The sequence below is a fragment of the Bufo gargarizans genome, chromosome 9 (assembly GCF_014858855.1).
Source record: "Bufo gargarizans isolate SCDJY-AF-19 chromosome 9, ASM1485885v1, whole genome shotgun sequence".
Classification (NCBI taxonomy): Eukaryota; Metazoa; Chordata; class Amphibia; order Anura; family Bufonidae; genus Bufo; species Bufo gargarizans.
This window is the reverse complement of record NC_058088.1, coordinates 177,656,840-177,683,012: the sequence shown is the minus strand read 5'-3', so window position 1 is coordinate 177,683,012 and position 26,173 is coordinate 177,656,840. Positions and strand designations below refer to the sequence as shown.

Sequence of the window (26,173 nt, the reverse complement as noted above, 5' to 3'; positions counted from 1 at the left end):
CATTGGCTACAGCTGTACACATGACCACGTCCAGAAATTTACAGGTCGGCGACCAGACTATTGCGGAACATAGTACGTTTTTTTTAAATTAGGTACAATGTGTATAATAACCTGGCCGGCGGTGAACACACATGACCGTCACATGTGCACCATTCTAAAAGTGATGAGTTAACAAACGGTCGCTCTATAAATAAGGTGATCTGGCGTTACCTTCGCCTCAGACAAAAATTACCCATTGGCCTAATGGGCGCCACCTTTTAAACTAGCCCAGGCCATACGAAAAGCAATAACCCATAGCAACCAATCAGCTTCCAACTTTCATTTTACCACTGCTGTTCTAGAAATAGAACAAGACATGTGATTGGTTGTCCTCTTGCCTACACTCGTTCTTATACATGAAGGTGAATTCGGTCATTTTACACCCAGACCTGAATAACTGACTGATAATGTGATGACAATGTAGGTTATTACACCCACTGGCACATAACGTTCTCACGAACAGTACAGCATTACGTTCTGGACTACATATCCCATCATGCGCTGCGACAAGAGCTTCACGCAAAGTAACTTCCGGTCATGGGGCCAGTTCTGTATTCTGAATGGGGAGCCGAGCGCGTTGCATTGTGGGGCGTGTAGTCCGGAGGTGAGCTGTTTCCTGTGTGCTGTAGTAAGTGTGAAAGGCAGAGGCTGGAGAGTGGAGAGGAAGCGGCGCTGTCAGCTGCAGCAGGGAGGCACGTACCCCGGCCATGGCAGTGTAAAGGACTCTGCTCACACATAGGTCAATGTATATAGACGGAGAGGCAGCAGGGGGCACGCCGTTATCCAGGACACCATGGAGGAGGTGGACCGGATCCTCATTCACACTCTGCGGACTTGCGGCACGTAAGTAGCCATCAGGGAAGATGATGCGGCTTCTTGGTGTCTCAGCAGGTCATGTGACTCTTCTACGTTCAGCAGGTACCACATAGTCACGTGACCCTGTCACCCTGCAGTGCTATGTGACCCTCATCATGTAGTAGTCTGTCAGGTGACTTGCATATGTCCTCACTCCCTTATATGCATTTTTCTGTCACTGCCATGTGGCTTTCATATGTACTGACACCCTAACAGTGCCATAGTCTGTCACAGTCTTGCATATGTCCTCACACCCATATCATGTAGTAGTCTGTCACGTGACTTGCATATGTCCTCACACCCATATCATGTAGTAGTCTGTCACGTGACTTGCATATGCATTATTATGTCACATGACCTTCTGAGTCCTCACCATGAATTGTCATGTGATTTGGATATGTGCCCACACCCTTATCATGTATGAGGCCTCTTTCACACGTCAGGGAATCGCAGACACGTTTCCATTGACTTTAATGCGTGTAGTCACACGTCAGTGGTTTTCCACGTGTCCGTTAATTTACGGATCCCTCACGCACATTATAGTCTGGGGGTCCGTGAAAGCCCAGTGATCTTTTGCACCTTCGTCATGGATGTCATGCGACTTTCGTATGTGCTCACACCCTCTGTGTCTCTTTTATGTCCATGTTTCATCCATGACAAGGATGTTTTATCCATGACAATGGTCGGTGAAAACCACTGACTAGATACGAAGGCCATCTGCGTTCGGTCAGTGATTTTTCACGGACCTGTAGCCTTCAAAGGGCGTGTTTGTTCCGCATCACGGGCTGAAGTCTCCATTGTGAATGGAGGCGTGAATAAACGCTAGCACACGGACAGCGCGAGTCACAGGCGTGTGAATAAGCCTCTATAATGTATTATTCTGTCATGTGACCTTCTGTGCCTTTATTGCGGCTGGTCATGTGACTTTTGTATGTACTCACACCCTTATGCCTCATTCACACAGTCTGTTTTTGATCAGTGATTTTGAGCCAAAACAATCACAGCTCACAATCACTGATGGAAATCACTGACCAAACACTGATATGTGAATGAGGCCTTATGATGTATTATCGGTCACTGTCATGTGACTTTTGTATGTACTTTCTGTCATGTGACCTTCTGTACCTTCGTCATGGATGTCAGGTGACTTTTTATATGAACTGACAACCTGATCATGTACTATTCTGATACTGTTTTCATAGATTGCATAGGTAGCACTGCTGACAACCCCTTTAATACGAGAGCCATAGTGGCCTTGATCAGCTGATCTCCAGCAGGTCTACACTGGTGACAACCCCTTTAATATGAGAGCTGTGACCTCGATCGGCTGATCTTCAGGAGGTCTACACTGGTGACAACCCCTTTAATATGAGAGCCGTGACCTCGATCGGCTGATCTTCAGGAGGTCTACACTGGTGACAACCCCTTTAATATGAGAGCCGTGACCTCGATCGGCTGATCTTCAGGAGGTCTACACTGGTGACAACCCCTTTAATATGAGAGCCGTGACCTCGATCGGCTGATCTTCAGGAGGTCTACACTGGTGACAACCCCTTTAATATGAGAGCCGTGACCTCGATCGGCTGATCTTCAGGAGGTCTACACTGGTGACAACCCCTTTTTAATATGAGAGCCGTGACCTCGATCGGCTGATCATCAGGAGGTCTACACTGGTGACAGCCCCTTTAATATAAGAGCCGTGGCCTCGATCGGCTGATCTTCAGGAGGTCTACACTGGTGACAACCCCTTTAATATGAGACCCGTGACCTCGATCGGCTGATCTTCAGGAGGTCTACACTGGTGACAGCCCCTTTTAATATGAGAGTCGTGGCCTCCATCGGCTGATCTCCAGGAGCTTTTCACTGGTGACAACCCCTTTAATATGAGACCCGTGGCCTCGATCAGCTGATCTCCAGGAGGTCTACACTGGTGACAACCCCTTTAATATGAGAGCCGTGGCCTCGATCAGCTGATCTCCAGGAGCTTTTCACTGGTGACAACCCCTTTAATATGAGAGCCGTGGCCTCGATCGGCTGATCACCAGCAGGTCTACACTGGTGACAACCCCTTTAATATGAGAGCCATGGCCTCCATCGGCTGATTTCCAGGAGCTTTTCACTGGTGACAACCCCTTTAATATGAGACCCGTGACCTCGATCGGCTGATCTCCAGCAGGTCTTTACAGGTGGCAGAGCCATCCTCCACCATCCCCTGCTGTCCTCTAGGGTAGTAGTACTTTGGTACTGCTGGGGGTAGGGATGTCACGATACCAAAATTTTGATTCGATTTCTATACTATAAAAAAGTATTGCAATACTCGATGCCACGCGAAAAAAAGAAACCGGCAAAAAAGCCAGATGTATTCCACATTTTATAGAACGTCCGGCCCATAATAGAACTGTCCGATCCTATTTTTGGGGGGACAAGGTCACTATAAAATGGCGAATTTTTTTTCCATGACGGCGTTCACCACATAGGAGATATTTTTTAATATTTTAACAGTTTGGCCTTTTTTTGATTGTTTGTTTATATGTAAAATTGGGAAAGGGGGTGACTTATTAAACTTGTAATATTTTGGTGGGGGGTTTAAAAAAAAATTTTTTTTTTTTTTTCTCACTTTAGCCACCTCAGGGGGGCTAGAACCCTTGTCCTTCACACTCCTTGTGACTTCGCACTCTCCCTGCTGCCCTGTGCTAATGAACATGATTATAAGGGCTTATGCACACGACCGTATATATTTTGCGGTATGCAAAAAACGGATGATGTCCGTTTGCATTTCGTATTTTACGGAACAGCTGGCCCCTAATAGAACAGTACTATCCTTGTCCGTAATGCGGACTATAATAGGACATGTTCTATTTTTTTGCGGAACGGAAATACGGAAACTGAATGCACACGGGGTAACTTCCGTTTTTTTGGCGGACCAATTGAAATGAATGATTCCATATACGGTCAGCAAAACATGGACATTGGCAATGTGCATTCCGCAATTTGCGGACCGCATATCGCTGGCGCTATAATAGAAAATGCCTAATCTTGTCTGCAATTGCGGACAAGAATAGGACATGTTCTATTTTTTTGCGGAAACGGAAGCACGGATGCAGAAGTGCGGATCCGCAAATGCAGATGCGGACAGCACATTCCGGCCCCATTAAAAATGAATGGGTCCGCACCCATTTTGCAGACGTGTGAATGGACCCTAAATGGGGGGTCCTCTTGTCCACGCTGGACATCCCCATTGCCGTGGTAAGGCTGCACCGGTCCTTCTGCATGATTGACAACCTATATGTAACACTTAGGGGGTTGCCGAATGAGTCCATGGGGTCGGAGCCCACCTAGACGTTAGCTTCATTGGTTGACGGAGGCGCAGTACAGTAAAGAAGCCCACCGGGTGATGAATTCAGTCCTGCACTGTATTTGAATCCATTGGCCAGCGCGCTTCTTTACCGTACTGCGCCGACCAGTGAAGCAAACGTGTGGTCGCGAGACTTCGGGGCCAAGCATAATTACGTCGTCACTACCTGGCCCGAGCTTTCAAAGCAGTGGGGACGCGGTATACAAGAGAGTGAGTGGAGCCTCTGGGTGCAACGGCACCCCCCTCATTGCACCTAGGGTCTCATTCGCCTATTAATAAAAGTCTGATTTCTACAGATTTCGGACACTTAACAACATACAGCTGATTACTGCACTTGTTCCACTATGTGCTTGGTGACAGATTCCTTTAAATGGATGGACACTGGAATAACCCAGAATTAAAGGGTGTACACAAAAAAAAAAAAAGGGGGGGAGGGCCCCAGAATATTTTTGTAAAAAGCAGTGCTGACCTCACTGATCCCTCGTCTCTGCCGTTCCGACTCTTACTGGGTCCTGGTTGCGGCTAGTGATTGCCTGGGCAAGCATCAATTGCCATCTCTTGCTTGTAGAGCCTGTACCAGGAAGCAGGGGCCCGGTGGGGGCCCCGGAACAGCCACAGTGAGTGATTGGGGAGGGCAGTAATGTCAATTTATGATGCAAATTTTACCTTTTGCAACGTAACTTAAAAAGATTTTGGAGGTGGCAGACGGATTACATATACCCCCAATGTCTTATCAATGGCGGGTTGTGGGCTGCTGTCCCCCAGCCATTTCCACTGAGCGCCACTTTTGCTTTTACAAAATATCACCGCCACCAAAACCAGCGCTGTGATAGATCTGCAGTACGGTCCCAGTAACTTTGCATAAGTGAACGGTAGGAGTAGTTTTTCAGCGGCCCTCGGTGGCGGCCATGTCTGGTACGTGAGTGTGATTCACTTTTCTTCTCTACAGAGAAATCCCAGATGAAGTGCAGAGTGTGCGCCAGTTCAACACCGAGCTCATCGTGGAAGCCGTGGTGAGATGTCTACGCGTGATAAACCCGTCCGTGGGCTCAAACCTCAGTCATGTCCTTCCCCCTGGGATGTCAGCCCGCTTCCGTATTGGCACCAGCCTGGCGCAGGCTTGTCAGGTGAGCTGAATGCTGGGGCATTTACACTATAGTGCGCGCTCTACCGGGACATTTACACTGTAGTGTGCGGTCTACAGGGACATTTACACTGTAGTGTGCGCGGTCTACAGGGACATTTACACTGTAGTGTGCGCGGTCTACAGGGACATTTACACTGTAGTGTGCGCGCTCTACCGGGACATTTACACGGTAGTGTTCGCGCTCTACCGGGACATTTACACGGTAGTGTTCGCGCTCTACCGGGACATTTACACGGTAGTGTTCGCGGTCTACCGGGACATTTACACGGTAGTGTTCGCGCTCTACCGGGACATTTACACGGTAGTGTGCGCGCTCTACCGGGACATTTACACTGTAGTGTGCGCGCTCTACCGGGACATTTACACTGTAGTGTGCGCGCCCTACCGGGACATTTACACGGTAGTGTGCGCGCCCTACCGGGACATTTACACGGTAGTGTGCGCGCCCTACCGGGACATTTACACGGTAGTGTGCGCGCCCTACCGGGACATTTACACGGTAGTGTGCGCGCCCTACCGGGACATTTACACGGTAGTGTGTGGAGTCTATGGAGATCTCCTGGTATGATTCTACTCTGGTTTATACCATCTGGTAGGTAATATGTGATGGTTAGTGATGGTGAAGCACCCAACTGCAGGAGCTGACCTATGGTGTGTCCCACCACCTAGGGCCAACTGTAAGGAATGAAACGGCAAACTAGTAATGGATTATGTAGGAATGGACGTTCTATACATACAGTGACTAGCTGTGTCCTGTGTATTAAATTTATTTAATATACAGATTTTTTTATTTTTTTTAGGACCTGGGATATACTGGAGAAGTTGGTTACCAGACATTCCTATACAGCAGTGAGCCGGATATTCGAGCACTTTTGATTTTCCTGGCCGAGAAACTTCCAAGACACTCCCATGAAGATGCTCATCAACCAGCAGGTGCCAGAGGAGGACAGCTACAGAACCGACTACAGATAATGATGCATTGGGTTACCTGGCCAATGGTTTAGATGGAAATCCACATCGCAGAAAAAAAGAATTGACATGGGCTCAAGAGAACCAAAATGCAATCTGCAGGTACCATGTTATAGAGCAGGAGGAGCTGAGCAGACTGATACATAGGTTCGTGGGAAAAGATTCAGTAAAACTTTCAATTTATACATTGACATCTCTGCTCTTTCTGACTTCAGTTGTACACGGGGCCATCTGATCAGTGATTGGTAGCATTCTGTGTATAAGTGTGTATGCAGAGGTAGCAGTCACTGACAGTTGTACACGGTGATGGGCTTAAGTTCAGAAAGAGCAAAGGTTTAAAGAGCATCTGTCAGCATGATTAACCCTATTAAACCTGGTAGGATTGATCATGTTGATTAAAATGATACCTGTAGGTAGAAGCGTTGCCGGGATATCTTTTTAGTAATATGCAAATGAGCTGGTTCAAGCACCAAGGTGCTAGCCAGAGTCCTTAGAGCACTGCTTTTGTAACACCGCTCTGATCTGGGCATTCCCCCTCCCCTTTGATTGTCTAGACCTGTCAATCAAGGGTGAAGGGGGAGTGCCCAAGCCAGAGGGGTGTTACAAAAGCAGTGCTCCAAGGGCTCCGGCTGGCTCCTTGGTGCTCGAATCAGCTCATTTACATATTACTAAAAACGCCTGCAGACATGACATAAAGGTGTTGTTTTAATCGGCATAAAAAACTCTACCATACAGCATGCCTGGTTTAATAGGGTTGATCATGCTGACATGCTCTTTCCATTTCTAAATGACAAATTATACCAAATCTTTTCCTCCATTACTAGAGATGAGCAAACTTCTGTTTTCAAGTTCAGCGTACAAGGTTTCGGGTTTGGGTTATCTAAGAGTTCCGTTACCGATTCCGCTACCACGGACCATAAGTTAGGGTCCGTGGTATCGGAATCCATAACGGAATTCTTAGATAACCCGAACCTTGTATGCCGAACAAGATTGCTCATCCCTATCCATTACTCTATTTTAATCTGCTCAGCTCCTCCTGCTCTATTACATGCTGCCTGCAGATTGCACTGCATTTTGTGGTGACATGTCCTCTTTAAATCCTCCATCACGTATTTTCACCATTGGTGGTCTGTCCTCAGGATAGGCAATCCATATTAGATTGCACGCCTATTGATCCGCTGTTCGAAAGTAGCCACAGTGTCAGAACTACACAGCTATGTTCAGAGCTGGTTATTACAGCGCAGCGCCCATTCACTTAAATGGGAATAGCGCTGCACCAGCTTCATCCAACACTCAACGGACATAGCTGTGTAGATCCAGCGCCTAATACTGGAGTCAGGGCTACCAGGCCATCAAAAATCTGAGAGAAGCCATTGAACATGACTCGCCTGACATCGTACGGGTGCACGTGGCTTACCACCAATTGCCGTATTTTGCCTGGAATTTCTCTGGGTTTAGCGACAATGCCACGACGTGTACGCGCAGCCTCAAGGTACTTTAGAAAGTAAATGGCAATCACATCTGATTTCATTCCTGCAGGGAAATCTGCGGTGCTACAACGGGATATTGCGACCAAGATAAAGCAGCAGCTCTCACTTCCCTGGCTGCCACCCTCTTGCCGGACAGCAACTGCAAAACGATCCCAGGTAGGTTTTACAGAATGTGCAGCTTATTTTTTTTCTTTTTAAATTCTTTTTACGTTTTTAGTATAGAATTTAGAAAATTCATGGTGTACTGGAATAAACTGCAAGATTAAGGCCTCTTTCACACGTTGCGGGAAAATGCGCCTTTTTTTCCGCGCGAGTGCAAAGCGTTTTAAAAAAATCGCGCGAGAAAAATCAGCATGTTTGGTACCTAGACCCGAACCCGGACTTCTTCACAGAAGTTTGGGATCGGTGTTGGTTAGATTTTATTATTTTCCTTTATAACATGATAAATAAATAGGGATGGAGGGGTTAAAAAAAAAAAAGAATTAAACTTACCTTATCCACTTATTCGCGCAGCCCGGCTCGTCTTCTTTCTTCTTCTTTGAGGACTTGGCAGGAAAAGGACCTTCGGTGATGTCACTGCGCTCATCACATGGTCCATCACTGGACCATGTGATGAGCGCAGTGACGTCACCAAAGGTCCTTTTCCTCCCAGGTCCTCAAAGAAGAAGAAGAAAGAAGACGAGCCGGGCTGCGCGAATAAGTGGATAAGGTAAGTTTAATTATATATATATATATATATATATATATATATATATATATATATATATATATATATATATATATATATATATATATTTTATTCTTTTTTAACCCCTCCATTCCTAATTTACTTAGCATTCTGTATTAAGAATGCTATAATAAAGATCGGGTCCCCATCCCGATCGTCACCTAGCAACCATGCGTGAAAATCGCACCGCATCTGCACTTGCGGATGCTTGCCATTTTCACACACCCCATTCACTTCTATGGGGCCTGCGTTGCGTGAAAAATGCACACTATAGAACATGCTGCGATTTTCACGCAACGCACAAGTGATGCGTGAAAATCACCGCTCATGTGCACAGCCTCATTAGAGTGAATGGGTCCGGATTCAGTGCGAGTGCATACGTATAAGCGACACAGCCCCCCTTAAGTTGATTACAGAGGATCATTTTATGCTTTTCTTCTTTCCTTTAAGAGTTTGTGTCGTTTGCATCGTTTTCATGCGCAGCCTCTGTCTCTTGCTGGAGATTCTTCCTCCAAATCCATAGCGCCTGGTAAGAGATGACGCACAGATCTTGCGTATTGCAACGGTTGTAGGAAAGCTCTTGACCTGCTCGGATCCTTCTTGCGCCTGTCTTTGCAGAACGGAAGGAGTACTGGGAGAAATACCTGCCTTTTGTTAGCACACAGCTGCCTCACGCCTACTCTTTAGCAGCCTCGCTACTTGAGAGGAACACATCGGACCTCAGTGCCGTGCAGGAGTGGGAGGCTGAGTGGAAAAGCCAAGGACTGGCCTCTCGTTTGTCTCCTGAGGTGAGTTTGCAAAAGGACGTCGAAGGGGGGAATGTAATGGAATTGAACAGCAGAAAAAGCTGTGACAACCTGGGGCGAGAGTCATCATCGCTTTAACACCACTTAAATAGTTGCACATTATGGTGATTGCCCTATTTGCACCATGATTTGCAACGTGGGAGCCTCAGATTTGCTATCATTTATGACGGAAATTGGGTAAGTTATAAATCAGGTCTACACCAGAACCTAGTTGCGTACATTTGAGTTTCTGGCACATGGAGGACTAAAGATGCTGCTTAATAAATTAGGCTCATAGGGGATCAAGACTGGCGTTCGCAAAGCCAGTCTTGATAATTGTTGTGGTTTGTATTTTAAAATATGACCACCACCCCCCGCATCAAAATAATTTAATTGATATATCAATAAAAAAGTCGTCGAGGCTTTTATCCTGTAAAGAAAGTAAATACCAGGCACTTACTAATGTATTGTGATTGTCCATATTGCCTCCTTTGCTAGCTGGATTCATTTTCCCATCACATTATATACTGCTCATTTCCAGGAGTTGTGACCACCGTGTAATCCAGCAGCGGTGGTCGTGCTTGCACACTATAGGAAAAGGCGCTATCCTCTTTGGTGAACGGGACAGGGAGAGCGTGCATACAGTAAGCACGCGCGCGCAGCAGCTCCCGTCCCAGCCACCTCGTATCTGCGGTGACCGTAACCCCTGGAAAAAGGCAGTGTATAATGTGATGGAAAGATGGATCAGTCCAGCAAAGGAGGCAATGTAGACAATCACAATACATTAGGAAGTGCCTTGTAATAAATAATAATAAATGCAGTTTGATGAAGTGAGACAAACCCTTTAAGATGGCATACACACTAGAGAAATGCCAGCTGAACTTGCTGACCATCTAATGTGTATGGGAGCCTCCCGGCTCTTAAAGGCAAATCAGTTTCAGCTGCCCAATCCTTTGCTGTAGGGTAGATCAGCCGAAGGTTTCTGGCCGCAGCTTCCTCTGATCGTCCTGCATTCTCGGCTGAGTATAGATATGTATGGAGGTGGGGAGGTATAGCTGCCTTATACCTTCCACATGTCTTGTCACCCTACTTTCTCAGAGTCCTGAATTTAAAATCTACATGGCTGTGCTGCAACATGTGTAGGACACAGATCACTTTAGTTCTGCATGATCCAATCCCTATAAGGGCCCCTCATATAGGTTATACTCACCCCGCTTCCCGGCACCCACGTTGCTCCTGATCCCCGCACGGCCGCCGCTGCATCTTCCCGTTGCGCGGATCAAAACATCTGGCAACGGGAGAGAGGCAGCCAATAGTAGGCCGCGATGGGGATGAGCCTCCCTAGTGTCACCCGCGATGCTAGAGAGGGCCTTCTTTTGGCTGCTCCTCCCATCGTCGGATGTTTTGATGCAGCGGCGGCCGTGCGGGAATCAGGAGCGACGCGGTTGCCGGGGATTGCGGAAGGGGTGGGGGGGTTTTCATTGTAGGGATTGGTTAACCCCTTTAACTCCAAGTGGATTTCTGATTGTAAAGCGCTGCGGAGAATATGTTGGAGCTGTCCTCTTTCAGAAATGCAGACAACTAACATACTGTACACATTGCTTCACTTTTCCAGGAGTATCGCAGCAGGAAACGCCAGCGTTTGCAGAAACGGATACAGGACCAGCTCCGCCAGTGCAGCCAGCAGCTTGCAGAGAACCACGTTCCAGGACCATCCACACAGGATCTTGTGGACATGCTGAAAGCCTTCACTGTGGAAGGGGCAGTGGATCAAAACAAAGGTTCCAGGTTCACTCATGCGCAAAAGTTCACGCACCAACAGGTGAGCTGCTATTTGGCTTTTCTCTTGCATACATTTGTTTCATCAGAAAAAAATAAAAATGACAAGTGACAAATCAAAAATAATGTATTTTTAATAGGGAAAACAGTTTAAATATTAAATTTTGTGCCTGACTTTTCTTTCAGGACCCTCAAGTATTGACAGAACAGATGCAAAGAGCGGCAGAAAGTCTTCCTAAGAAGGACACACAGGTACGGAGCCATAACGTTTATTGGGTTTATCAGCGACCTTTTAGAAGGGGTTTACGTTAAAAAAACGGATACTCGATCTTTAGGATAGGCCAGCAATGTGTGATCAGTGAGGGTATGACCCCTGGGACCTGCCAGTCAGTAGAATGCTGGAGCACCATGATCCCACCAGTATAATGGCGGAGCTGGGATGAGCTCTACACCACGTTCCAAATTATTCTGCAAATAGGGATTTAAGTTTCACTTTGCAGGCTCTGTTCCCACCTCTGGTACCCACACCTATCAAATATTGGGGGCATAGCCTAATGTATGAGATGGGCCAACCCTCTTAAGGTTAGGGCATCGATGATTTACTTCCAGATAAATAGAATTTCTGTTTTTAAGATTAGATTCAGTTTTATTGAACCAACACAAATATAGACAGTTGCCTAAAGTGCAATTCCATAATTCTCTGTAACCACCATGCAGACTGCTATTTACTGCAAAATGATGTTCGAATAGTACAGCGAGACCTGCGGTATGGGGGGTTTGGGACATTTCAATATTCCAGTTTCCTTTACTTTCCCCCTATGTCTGTTCTAGGATGTACAAGCAGAAGAGGAGGAACTGTCCTCTCTGCAGCAGCAGATACAGCAGATAGAGCAGGATATCCACACCCTGGCTGAAAACGCCAAGCTTCTTCATCTCACTATCGCTCAGGTACGGATCGCGTACGCCCTTCACTGAGAGAAGTGACATAAAGCCACGTGAAATAAAACGTTTGCCTTGAGTAAAGAAATAACAAGGTTCTTTGCAGGTGGAGGAAGAGGCAGGTAAACTGCAGCAGCACTGTGATGAGCAAGAGAGCGCGATGAAAGTGAAGAAGAAAGCCGTAGAATTACTGCCTGATGCGGAGAATAATCTCGCCAAGTTACAGGTAACATGAGTGAGCATGATCCGAAAAAAGCACGGAAAAGTCTAATGATCTGTTCTCTCTGCAGTCTAATTAGTCTCTTGTCGGAACCCGAAAAACATATTTATCCATGTTTTATCCTTCAACCATTTGTATCGACTGATATCTAAGTACTACTACCTCCTCCTCCTCCTCCATGTATACTGATACCCAGGCAATACTTCCTCCTCCATGTATACTGATACCCAGGCACTACTACTTCACCCATGTATACTGATACCCAGGCACTACTACTTCACCCATGTATACTGATACCCAGGCACTACTACTTCACCCATGTATACTGATACCCAGGCACTACTACTTCACCCATGTATACTGATACCCAGGCACTACTACTTCACCCATGTATACTGATACCCAGGCACTACTACCTCCTCCATGTATACTGATACCCAGGCACTACTACCTCCTCCATGTATACTGATACCCAGGCACTACTACCTCCTCCATGTATACTGATACCCAGGCACTACTACCTCCTCCATGTATACTGATACCCAGGCACTACTACCTCCTCCATGTATACTGATACCCAGGCACTACTACCTCCTCCATGTATACTGATACCCAGGCACTACCACCTCCTCCATGTATACTGATACCCAGGCACTACCACTTCACCCATGTATACTGATATCCAGGTACTACCACTTCACCCATGTATACTGATATCCAGGTACTACCACTTCACCCATGTATACTGATATCCAGGTACTACCACTTCACCCATGTATACTGATATCCAGGTACTACCACTTCACCCATGTATACTGATATCCAGGTACTACCACTTCACCCATGTATACTGATATCCAGGTACTACCACTTCACCCATGTATACTGATATCCAGGTACTACCACTTCACCCATGTATACTGATATCCAGGTACTACCACTTCACCCATGTATACTGATATCCAGGTACTACCACTTCACCCATGTATACTGATGCCCAGGCACCACCGCTGCAGCCATACTACCTGGCATACCCTGTATATAGACCTTTGTAACTTGCTGGTGCTGTTTATCTCGTAGTAAAAGAGAAGGTTGGTAGATATTAAAGAGCACCCGTCACCGCTCCTGACATGTCTGTTGTCTGTTTTAATAGCTTCATGCATTCCCCACGTGATAACAATTCTGAACCATCTATTCTCATTACTCTATGCTGTGCTGTTCCTTTATTATTTCTACTAGAAGTTATGGATGAATTGTTATTAGCCTTCAGTAAGGGTACAGAGGGGAGGTAACTAGTTGGGGGGGGGGGGGTGTACCTGCACAGTCTGCACATGGCAGTACTGATTGGATAAAGTCAGACTGTGCAGGTACACCCCCCCCCCCCCCCCCCAACTAGTTACCTCCCCTCTGTACCCTTACTGAAGGCTAATAACAATTCATCCATAACTTCTAGTAGAAATAATAAAGGAACAGCACAGCATAGAGTAATGAAAATTGATGCTCCAGAATTGTTTATCACATGGGGAATGCATGAAGCTATTAAAACAGACATGTCAGGAGCGGTGAGAGGTCCTCTTTAAGTCCAGTCCCATTCACCCTTTTTTTATTTTATTATTCAGATAATTTTTATTAACAGTTTTCCCCCAATGTACATATAGAAGAAAAACAAAAAAATAAAACCGCACATCAAAGGATACATGAACGGGTACATACATTCCCATTGGACATTTAGAAAATTATCAGGACATCTTCATATATCACATCAGACTTTCAATACGCAAAGTACATGATACAGAGAAATACCCCTTCAACTGTAGTACATATTAATATTACATAAACCACCCAGCGATGAGACGGGCACAGCACCACTAATATAGGTAACATGTGTCGGAGCACCGAGAAAGATGCTGCCAACTCTCTCCCTATAAGCCCCACACCCATCCTTTCACTAAGCCCCTTCTCTCCGGGTCGCCCACCACAATTCCCCATCCCAGCTCCGGTCTCGTGTATGCCTGTTCCAAAATCGCTCACATCTCTGAGGCGACTCCTTCCTACACAGCCAAAAGATCCCTAAGCCAAGCTATTTCGCCATGGTCTTATACTCTACCCATTTGTCCGAATTTGGGTAAACTTTGCTTAAGCATTGCCTTTTAGTAGAACACTTTTTTCCAAGCGAAGGATCTCGGCCATTCTGTTCAAAAATTCAGCCCTAGATGGGGGCTGGGGTCTAAGCCAGTATTTAGCAATTCATTTCCTGGCCTGGAAGAGCAGACGCTGCACCCCCAGGCGTGAATTTCGGTTTTTAATGTCCAATTTTCCCAGCACGCACACACGTCCTCTGACCAGGCGGGACCACAATTTGATATGCGTCTTTAATACAAGTTAGCACGCCTGTCCAAAAAGTCCTAAGCTCCGTACACTCCCAGAACATGTGTATCAGGGATGCAGGGCTCTCCCCACATCCAGGGCAGGAGGCATCATTCCTAACCCAGATCTTGAACAGAAAGGATGGAGTCCGATATACCCGGTGAACAAGAACTAATTGGGACATACGCTGGCCCTCGCACAGTGATAACTGAGGTGCCAGTACTGCGATCTGAGATAGAACCAACCTCCCCTTCCCATTTTTGTTTGACCACTAAGGCCCCTTTCACACGGGCAAGTATTCCGCGCGGGTGCAATGTGTGAGGTGAACGCATTGCACCCGCACTGAATCCGGACACATTCATTTCTATGGGGCTGTGCACATGAGCGGCGATATTTAAGCATCACTTGTGCGTTGGGTGAAAATCGCAGCATGCTCTATAGTCTGCGTTTTTCACACAACGCAGGCCCCATAGAAGTGAATGGGGCCGTGTGAAAATCGCAAGCAAGTGCGGATGCGGTGCGATTTTTCACGCATGGTTGCTAGGTGATGATCGGGCTGGAGACCCGATCTGTATTATTTTCCCTTATAACATGGTTATAAGGGAAAATAATAGCATTCTAAATACAGAATGCAAAGTAAAATAGTGATGAAGGGGTTAAAAATTAACTCACAGAGTCCACTTGATCGCATAGTTGCGGATCTCTGTCTTCTTCTGTAATGTTGAGCTGCCGGCTAAGGACCTGTGGTGACGTCACATCACATGGTCCAATCACATGGTCCCTCACCATGGTGATGATACATGTGATTGGACCATGTGATGAGCACAGTGACGTCACCACACGTCTTTTGCCAGGTCCTGAAGATAGAACAGAGACCGGCAGCTATGGAGCAGGTAAGTTCCATTTTTTTTTTTTTTTTTTTTTTAACCTTAACCCCTCCATCCCTAATTTACTTTGCATTCTGTATTAAGAATGCTATTATTTTCCCTTATAACCATGTTATAAGGGAAAATAATAAAATCTACACAACACCTAACCCAAACCTGAACTTCAGTGATGAAGTCCGGGTTTGGTTCTGGGTACCAAACATGGCAATTTTGCTCACGCGCGTGCAAAGCGCATTAAAACGCTTTGCATTCGCGCGAAAAAATTGCGCATTTTACCACAACGCACCAGCATCTTATCGGGCCCTCACACGCCACACTCGTGTGAAAGAGGCCTAAGGAATCATGTTTCACGGACTTCACAAACATGTTTCTATATGGATGATATTAGTCCACTCGAGGAGTCGCTGGTGAGAATCTGTTGTAACAGTGGGACTGTTGCGCATGTAAGCGACACAGACCTTGCCTGAGCCTGGAACGCGCGTCGTAACGGCAAAAATGTAAAAAGGCCGTACGGGGGAGGGAAATGATCTAAACACACCATTAGGATCTATACAAGACGAGTGACATAGAAATGGTAGAGATCTGCGCACAAGATCACTCGCCCCCCTGGAATGGGTGGAGAGCATGATGAGTGGCCCACCCATGGTTTGTGTAAGAAGTATGGGGATCAGGTGTGTCCGACAGACCGATCACAGCAGGTTGATAATGCTGCAGCGCCAAGAATACCGCAGCACGTTTTGCTGCCCCTCTCCCAATCCTCTAACATTACACCCTACTATTTTAGGCCATATCAGCCATAGTCTGCATGGTAGTAAGTTATGTCAGGAGAAATATCTTGTGAACTCTGGTGCTCTGCTCTTATCAAAATTGGATGAGGGGGCCCCCCGGCGGCGGCGCACGAATGGCACCCTATGTTCTCGTTCATTGGCCAACACTCGTGATAGAGAGTCCTTGCCAAATTAAAGGGTCAGACAATCTTCAAAAAAACACCACTGGGTCAGGGTCCCTCAGCCTTTTCAGGGACCCCGATCACCCCGAGATTATTTCTGCGTGACCTGTTCTCTAGGTCGTCGGTTTTGGACATCAATAAAGACACATTATGAATAATTCTGCCGAGGTCTCTCTTCGCTTGGGGGTAGCTGATCCTCAGCAGTGCTCCCTCCGTCTTCCACCTCTTTGATCCTCTCATTCACCTGCCGGAGGTCTTGTCTGATGAGGGAGACATTTTCCTGTAAGCTGCCCATATCGGTATTAAGAATATGTAGTGAGCTTCTGCAATGTTTCACAGCGCCATTTTGCAGGCTATGTTGGTTTTTACACCACTTCCAGTAGGGGCTGTTGAGGGCTCCCCTAAAGGGGTGTATAGGATTGTGGACCGGTGGGGTCGGAGGGGGCACAGATGAAGAATGTGCATATCTACCCGGGCGGGCCACGACCTCTGCAGCCTGCACCTCCGCCACGGCGCCATCTTGCCTCGGAGTTGCTGGAGGCCCGACCTCTCTTTGCTCCTTCTTGTCTGTACGTGTCATTTCGGCACCGGGGGGTCCGTATAGATGAATAGTAACTCTGCAGACTTAGGATGCTGTAGGATAAGGCTACGTCTACACGACGACATTTGTCACGTGACAGATAGGGCACAACTACACTGCAACATTTGTAGCGCAACATTTTGTTGCACTAATGTCGCGCGCCAATTTTTATCATGGCAGTCTACGGTGTCGCACTGCAACATGCTGCGACTGCGACGCAACAGTCACAGAAAAATCCATCTCAAATGGATTTTCTGCGACTATTGCGTCGCAGCATGTTGCAGTGCGACACCATAGACTGCCATTATAAAAATTGTCGCGCGACATTAGTGCAACAAAATGTTGCGCGAAGAATGTCGTCATGTAGACGTAGCCTAATAGGGAAGCAGGACGGGAGCCCCTCAGCGCTGTGTCCGCTCACATGCCCCACCCCACTCACCTTTTTACTGTAAGGCGAGGCTCTGCTTTAATATCATACCAGTCGCTGACACATTGAACCAGAGCACCAACCTCTTAGCATACATTGTATTGTACAGGAATACAGCCCAGTCCTGTGAGACTTGTGTAATTGACAGCGGCAATGGACTCCCTTGCCCATGTTTTATTAGTAGCAGACTGGCGCTGAATAAACCCCAGATGTATGAGCCCCCGGGCGCTCCATGGGCGCTGTTAAATCACTTCTCTTTTGAATGCAGATGGTTGTGATCTGTACGGAGTCGGATTTATTTATTTTTTTACTGTATTTTCGGCCTTCTTTGCTTAGGTTTGCTACATATGGGCAGGTTAATAGGCATTCTGTTAATATGGTGTTAATGCGTGCCCACCGGGAGATGGGTTATGTCAATGAATGCTTGTCTTGCACATCTCGGTAGAACATTTTGGATGCCATGTAAGTACAAAGTGTATTAGCGGCATTAGGTATTGGTTATTTATCTTACTGTGCGACATTATATCTTCCTCTGATACCCATGACACCACTAATGGCTTCTTCTATTTGCAGGCCATGGTAGATGGCAGCACCCAGCGGATGGAGAACCTTGTGGGACAGTGGGAGTCTCATCGTGTTCGGCTGCTGGATGAGTACAGGGAGTTGAGGAGACTCCAGCAGGAAAAAGAGGTACTTGGCATGGGTAGTGGGTACTTAAAGGGATTCTGTCACCTCCCCTAACCCAAAATCCGATTTTTAAAGCAGTCATGCAGCACAGCTTACCTTGAATAGGCTGTGCTCTTCTATCTTGTAATCCGTCCAGTAGTTTCTGTAAAAATCGACTTTTATGGTTATGCAAATTAGCCCTGAAGGTGCCCAGAGGGGCGTTTTGTTCCTCTTAGAGAGCCCAGTACTGCCCCTCTTACAGTGCCCAGCCCGCCTTCCTTGCACTGTCTAACCGCCGCCTCCAGCCTGCCACAGCCTCTCCTCCCCCTCCCTCACGGCAGAACGAACTCTCGCACAGGCGCAGTACCCACTGAGGGCTGCGCCTGTGCGATCTGCAGGAGACTGAGGGCAGGAGCTTCATCCTCGTCACTGGGCATGCGCCGAGCCCAGTGACGTCCGATGCTCGCTCTTCCCTGCTGACTAACGAACATGACTGCACTTCAGGTTTAGTTTTGTATACATTCAGTATAACAGGTTTCTCATGAATTTAAAGGTGTTTCCAGCATATCCCTTTTATCCTATGTACCCTGATCTGCTGCTGGGGGATATATTCAAGCAAGTTCTCAATGTTAATTAGCATGAATTCCATGTTCCTTCAGTTCAGGCATTCTCAACCTGCGGCCCTCCAGCTGTTGCAAAACTACAACTCCCAGCATGCCCTGCTGTAGGCTGATACCTGTAGGCTGTTCGGGCATGCTGGGAGTTGTAGTTTTGCAACAGCTGGAGAGCCGCAGATTGAGGATGCCTGCTTCAGTTTGTTTGATTTGATGTTTTTATATGTTCTGTTCTCCGAAAAGGATGAATCTTCACGCTGGACAAAAGACGTGAAAGACTTGTATGACAAAATTCGATCTGCAGCGGACGAAGCCAGACGCAAGGAGGAACTATACAAACAGCTGGTAAGGAGAATGTTTCTGGAGATGTGATACAGTAGATGTCTATGAACAGCTGCTCGACTGGAACTTACTGTACAAAGGCAGATTCCGCTCTGATCAGTGCCACAAACTATGCCTAGCAGTCTGGAGCTGTTTTCATTAATGGGCATCTGTCAGCAGTTTTGTACCTATGACACTGGCTGACCTGTTACATGTGCGCTTGGCAGCTGAAGGCATCTGTGTTGGTCCCATGTTCCTATGTGCCCACATTGCTGAGAAAAATTGTTTTAATATATTCAAATCAGCCTTGGGGTGTTGCTGTTGCAGAGAGAAGAGTCTGTAGGTGTAACGGCGACGCCCCCGTTGCTCCTAGAGGCTCATTTGTATATATTAAAACATAATTTTTCTCAGCAATGCGGGCACATAGGAAATGGGACCAACACAGATGCCTTCAGCTGCCGAGCGCACATGTAACAGGTCAGCCAGTGTCATGGGTACAAAACTGCTGACATGGAGCAGTCCTGACTGACACCTTGAACGTCTCTCTATATAAAGTCTATTGCCTGTAATTCCCTGTAGGTTTCGGAGTACGAGTCCCTGCCTAAGGATGTCTCCCGAGCTGCCTACACCCAACGAATCTTAGAGATTGTAAGCAATATCAAGAAGCAAAAGGAAGACATTACCAAGGTAAAGTTAAAATAAGACTCATCATATTCGGGGTTTGAAATATTCTTAATTCAGCTATTGATAACTGATCACAAACTTCTGCCATCATTGGATGGCCACCTCCACAGGATCGGGGATAACTACTGCTGGGACCCCCACCAATCACAAGGGCCCTGTACCCCTGAACTGGGTGAAGCGGCAGCTCAGAAGTGTGTGCCGCCGCTCCATCCATTTCTGTGGGAGCACTGGAAATAGCCAAGTACAGCGCTTGGCTTTCTCCAGCCTTCCCATAGAAATGACCAGCTGCTCCGTCCATTTCAGTGGGGCTCCATGGTCCATGATCGGTGGGGATTCCAGTGGTAGGACCACCACCGATCTAATAGTTACTTTGCATTACTTTCTCTAACCGGAAATCCGCTTTAACTTGACTTTGGTTGGTATTTGGGGGATTTTTAAATATATATATTTTTTCTTTAACCAGATCCTTTCAGACACTAAAGATCTTCAGAAGGAGATAAATAATCTGACGGGAAAAGTTGACCGGACGTTTGTGGTGACCGATGAGCTTGTGTTTAAGGTGCAGCCCACTTACCCACGTTTCAGTCCATGCCCCTGTTTATCGGGCGCACACACTGACCTGTTCTGTATGTTTCCCACACAGGACGCCAAGAAAGATGAACCGGTCAGAAAGGTCTACAAATACCTGGCGGCCTTACATGAGGTATGAGAGAAATGGCGCAGATCGACTAAACCCGTCTAATATTTAGCCTCGATGCGCTAAATTATTGACAATGGCTAATGATGGGTAATAGATTTGCTATCTATAGACACCTGTTTGTCTTTCTACCACTTATTTGTTGGCTTAGTTTGCGCCAAAGAGTTTGGCGCATCTTAAACTGTGCTGTTTCCCACTAAGCCTCTGTCCCTTTGTCAGACGAGGCGCAAAAAGTGTCTAAAACACATTAATAAATGTGGTGAAAAACATGTACACAATTTTTTGGTGCAAATTAAGCCAGAATTATGGCGTATAATGGCAGAGAATCTGTTACCGGGATATAAGCTGATGCCGTGACTCAAGGGATGATGCGTAAAAGGTTTTCACGAATTTCCTACGTTTTTGGTTAGCCCTCCTCTACCGTGTTTGTCCTGATGAAAAAAACATACTGGCCTGGTCCAAGTTGCTCTAGTCCTGTGCCCTGCCTGCATTCACCAATCTTCTGGTACCAGGCTTATTTACTTCCGCCTGGCCTACGGACTGGGTCACCTGTAGCCAGTGACTGGCCACAGCGACGACGTGACCCCAGGCAGCATGTCAATTTGGGGACACGTCACCTCTGCGGCCAGTCATTGGCTGCTGTGCCGCACATGACCCCGTCCATAGCCTGGCCAGAAGTAAACAAGTCCCCGACATCACTGAACGAAGTCAGGGTGCAGGACCGGAGTGGCGGGGACCAGGTGAGTACGAATCTTTCATTAGGTCAAGTACCCGAGGGGGGATACCTAAAAACCCAGAGAATTCTGAAAAAAAAAAAAACAGCGTTTTTGTTATGGGGACAGAGTGCATTAAAAATAAAAAAAATTAAATAATCAATACCTGCTCTCCCCGATCAGCTGCCGTTCAGATGTTGCTCTGGTCCCGCCTTTGATTGGCTGAGCCATGGAGTTCGAGACATTTTCTGTATGTCAGTCCGAGGTATAGGTAGTAGAGAGCAGCGTTTCATTTCTGCTGAAAACCCCTTTATGTTGTTGGGTGTCCATGTTGGCCATAAACCTTGAGGCTAACCATCTGAAAACTGCTAATTAAGAGTCACCCAGCAATGAGACCCCACAGGGGGATCTAGGTGACACGGAGGGGTCCCATTCGGATAACCCCCACAAATACAGCACCTAGCTCTTATATTTTATTTCATATTTTCTTTAGAATTGTAGTCAGCTAATACAAACCATCGAGGACACAGGGACCATTCTGAGAGAGATCCGGGATTTAGAAGAGCAGGTAAGTTGTAATCTATTTACTATTTTAGCCACGCGGATTATATCACATTACTGCACAGCACTCATTTATCGTATTTTTTGCTTTATAAGATGCAATCGATTATAAGACGCACCTAAGGTTTTAGAGGAAAATCTGAAAAAATATTTTTTATCAGACCTCAGATCAGACCACCCAATCTCCATCAGACACCCAGTCTTTAGCACACCTCAGATCAGACCCCCCTATCTGTATCAGACCTCAGATCAGACCCCCAATCTTTATCAGACCTCAGATCAGACCCCCAATCTTTCAGACCTCAGATCAGACCCCCAATCTTTATCAGACCTCAGATCAGACCCCCCCCAATCTTTCAGACCTCAGATAAGACCCCCCAATCTGAATCAGACCTCAGATAAGACCCCCCCAATCTGAATCAGACCTCAGATAAGACCCCCCCAATCTGAATCAGACCTCAGATAAGACCCCCCCAATCTGAATCAGACCTCAGATAAGACCCCCCCAATCTGAATCAGACCTCAGATAAGACCCCCCCAATCTGAATCAGACCTCAGATAAGACCCCCCCAATCTGAATCAGACCTAAGATCAGACCCCCCAATCTGGATCAGACCTAAGATCAGACCCCCCCAATCTGGATCAGACCTAAGATCAGACCCCCCCAATCTGGATCAGACCTAAGATCAGACCTAAGATCAGACCCCCCAATCTGGATCAGACCTAAGATCAGACCCCCCAATCTGGATCAGACCTAAGATCAGACCCCCCCAATCTGGATCAGACCTCAGATCAGACCCCCCCAATCTGGATCAGACCTCAGATCAGACCCCCCCAATCTGGATCAGACCTCAGATCAGACCCCCCCAATCTGGATCAGACCTCAGATCAGACCCCCCCAATCTGAATCAGACCTCAGATCAGACCCCCCCAATCTGAATCAGACCTCAGATCAGACAGGAAATAAATAATTGAACTTGCCTCTCCTGCTCTGGATGCTGCGCTCTTCCTGCACTCACCGCTCCCTGTACACAGCCAGGATACAGTGCAGCGTGGGGCCCAGATGAAGACGAGGGAGCGGTGAGTCACTGCTGCCCACACCTCCTGCATTCTAATGAGTGCTTGCTTAGTGAAAGTGCCCATTAGTATTTGCTTTTGGAGAAAAAAAGTGCATCTTAGGCCTCATGCACATGACCGTTGTGTGCATCCGTGTCCGTTGTTTCGTTTTCCGTGATTTTCTGCGGACCCATTGACTTTCAATGAGTACGTTAAAAACTCGGAAAATGCACCGTTGTTCATCCTCGTCCGTGATCCGTGTTTCCTGTCCATCAAACAAATATGACCTGTCCTGAGTTTTCACAATATAACTCAAATCTGATGGTATATTCTAACATAGAGGCGTTCCCATGGTGATAGGGACGGTTCAAGTTAAAATATACCCTGACTTTACATTGAAAGTCAATGGGGGACGGATCCGTTTGCAATTGCACCATATTGTGTCAACGTCAAACGGATCCGTCCCCATTGACTTGCATTGTAAGTCAGGACGGATCCGTTTGGCTCCGCACAGCCAGGCGGACACCAAAACGAAATTTATTTTTTTAACTTTCCTTCATGTCTGGTGATCCTCCAAAAATCACGGAAGACACACGGAAAAAAAAACGAACACGGATCACGGAACAACGGAACCCCGTCGTCTGCATGAGGTCTTATAAAGCAAAAAATACAGCATATAGAATACAATTTATAAAACTTATTCGGAGGGGACAAGCCACTCTTGCATTGAGGGTTCCCTCCAAACATGGTGATTGTTATGGGTGTCTTTTGTATGTGTGTTTTTAGCCTTTTGGCTAATGTCCATATACATGCAGTAGCTGTGTAACAACCACTTCACTTCCCCAAAAAATGTAATAAAAAGTGATTAGAAAGTCATACACACCCCAAAATGGTATCAATAAAAATGACAGATCGCCCTGCAAAAAGTAAGCCCCCCGCACAGCTCTGTAGCCATAACTATAAAAAAAAAAAAGTCATGGGGGTCAGAATATGGCGATGGAAAAACCAAAAATATATATTTTTTCAACTTTTAAAACACAAGAAAAACTATATAAAATGTGGTATGGCTGTAATCGTACTGACCTGGAGGATGAGAGTAACAGGTCAGTTTCACCACATAGGAAACGCAGTAAAAAACAAAACCCATAAAACTGTGACGGAATAGCATTTTTTCCCAATTCCACCCCATTCGGAAATGATCCCTGTTTGTGTGTGCAATGTTTGATGGGAGCATACTGAGAGTTGTAGTTACCAGAGCAGTGCAGTAATATTGGGTGACCGCCCTGACTAATAGGTTAGGCTATAAGATAATAAGATAACCTTGCTTTCTTGCCTCTCTCTCTGCAGATCGAGACGGAGGCGGCTAAGAAGACTCTGAGTAATCTGCAGAAGATTTTGGAAGATTACAAGGCCATTAAACAAGAGAACGCCCTGCTGCTGGGTCGCATGAGGGAGACTTAGGGAAGCTTGACGGTTATTCACGATCCTGCACATTTCTCATAATACCGTATTCACATCCGTAATGAAAATGGACATGGCTAATTAAACGATTTTTGCACATTTTATTGTGCTTGAAATGCTGTTCAGAACGGAGCCTGCAGAGGGCAGTCCTGAGCAAGGTATTGGAAGTTCCTGTTCCACCCCCCCTGGTGAAGTGTGCAGAACTTGAAGCGGCGCGTACATGCAGAGAGATCTAATCCGTTCCTCTTCTTCTTTTTTTTTTCTTTTCTTGATAATCCTAGGTAAAACGTGAGTTTTCTTTTACGGAGGAAACCTCATTTTGTAACATTCATATCTGTAAATGAAAACATTTCTATAAAGACGAATTGAAGCTGATATTTTGTGGGCGTCACGTTCTCTAAATTTGCATTCTAGATTATTGACCACGTTGCATCGGGCATGGATGCTGGAGGAGTAGTACTTGAACCTCCTGACCATTTACCTCCTGAAAATAGTATGGAGATCCCTGCTGGCTAAGTATCCTATCATTAGGTGATAGGGGTGTCAAAAAGCGGGGCCCCTGCCTGAGACACCCCTCTATGAGACTGAGCAGTGCGGTAGACTTGTGCAAACTGTTGACTTTTTAAATTTTTTTATTTTTACAATGGGCTCCATATGGGCATAGCACCACCAGCATCCCCTGATAATAACAGCTAAACACTGAGGGTTCCAGCTGCAGGCTGTCAGGGCATGCTGGGAGTTGTAGTCTCGCAACAGCTGGAGATCCACAGGTCAGGCACCCCTCGTCAGTATGATACAGAACATATAGTGAGTGACAGCCATGCGAGATTAAAGGGGTTATCCAAGACTATAAAAATGTGCCCTCACAGTGAATATACTTACCTGGCTCCCTGCGCCGCTCCTGATCCCCGCACCGCCGCTGCAGCTTCTCCCCGTGACCAGATGAAAACATCCGGGGGGGGGGGGGGGGAATGAGCCAATGGCAGACGGGGGACAGGGACGAGCCTCCCTAGTGTCACCCGCGATGCTAGGGAGGCTCGTCCCCATCCCCGTTTGCCATTGGCTGCTCCCCCTCGACACCGGATGTTTTCATCCGCGCACGGGGAAAAGTAGCAGCGGCGGTGCGGGGATCAGAAGCGGCGCGGGGAGCCAGGTAAGTATATTCATTGTGAGGGGCCCGGCATATGGGGGGCATTTTTAGTCTTGAATAACCCCTTTAACAGCTGATGGTAAATGCTGCTTTACCCATTTTATCATAGGGATCAGCTGCTCCTTCTAATGTCTGAATGCCAGGGTGACAGCAGAATGTGTTGGTCGGCAGGAATGGCATCTTTTCGCCTGGGGGAAACGAGAAATAGAAGATGAAATCATAACTCCATGTAGATCTAAGCTATTATGGGAAGGGATTTAGAGAGATGTCTGACGATGCCTCTCCGAGCCGTGTCCTCATGTAGAGCAGAGTTAGCTATAACCGTTTCCTTAGGGTACATTCACACCATCATATGTATTTTGCAATTCGCAAAACGCAGATCTGCAAAACACGGATGAAGTCCTTGTTTTCTTTGCGGACCCGATAAGTCTGTGGTCTGCATTTTGCAGAAATATTCAGTCTTTTTGCGGAACGGACATTTGGATGCACAGAGCCCATGCATTATCCGTGTGCTTTCCGCATCTGTATGTCCGTTTTCCAAATGGATAGAACACGTCAGGAAAGTGCGGACCACGGACTCATTGAAGTCAGTGGGTCAACAAAAAAATGTGGATGGTACCCAGACTGCATCCGTATTTTGCGGAACGCAAAATACATACGCTCGTGTGAATGTACCCTTAGGATAAAAATCTGCTATATATTGTTCTTGCATTAACCCCCTTATCTGAGGATTTC

The 26,173-nt window shown here is 46.6% G+C and overlaps 1 protein-coding gene across 1 annotated transcript; it reads left to right on the top strand.

Moving 5' to 3' along the window:
* The first annotated feature begins 640 nt into the window (after nt 1–640).
* Nucleotides 641–24,663, top strand: CCDC22 (coiled-coil domain containing 22). Its single transcript, XM_044305775.1, has 17 exons — nt 641–882; nt 5,199–5,376; nt 6,197–6,329; nt 7,905–8,011; nt 9,033–9,111; nt 9,201–9,370; nt 10,983–11,189; nt 11,333–11,398; nt 11,978–12,094; nt 12,192–12,311; nt 18,089–18,205; nt 19,039–19,140; nt 19,696–19,803; nt 20,264–20,359; nt 20,444–20,503; nt 21,704–21,778; nt 24,175–24,663. The coding sequence occupies exons 1-17, from the start codon at nt 833–835 to the stop codon at nt 24,286–24,288; spliced, it is 1,899 nt and encodes a 632-aa protein (XP_044161710.1). The 5' UTR covers nt 641–832; the 3' UTR covers nt 24,289–24,663.
* The last annotated feature ends 1,510 nt before the right edge of the window (nt 24,664–26,173 follow it).

What these genes read in the sequence shown, in the direction of transcription:
- CCDC22 (XM_044305775.1), top strand. Translation starts at nt 833, where the DNA reads ATGGAGGAGGTGGACCGGATCCTCATTCACACTCTGCGGACTTGCGGC. An exon ending in CTCCAAATCCATAGCGCCTG is followed by an intron (nt 9,112 to 9,200) that starts GTAAGAGATGAC and finishes CTGTCTTTGCAG; the next exon opens with AACGGAAGGAGTACTGGGAG. An exon ending in TTCATCTCACTATCGCTCAG is followed by an intron (nt 12,095 to 12,191) that starts GTACGGATCGCG and finishes GGTTCTTTGCAG; the next exon opens with GTGGAGGAAGAGGCAGGTAA.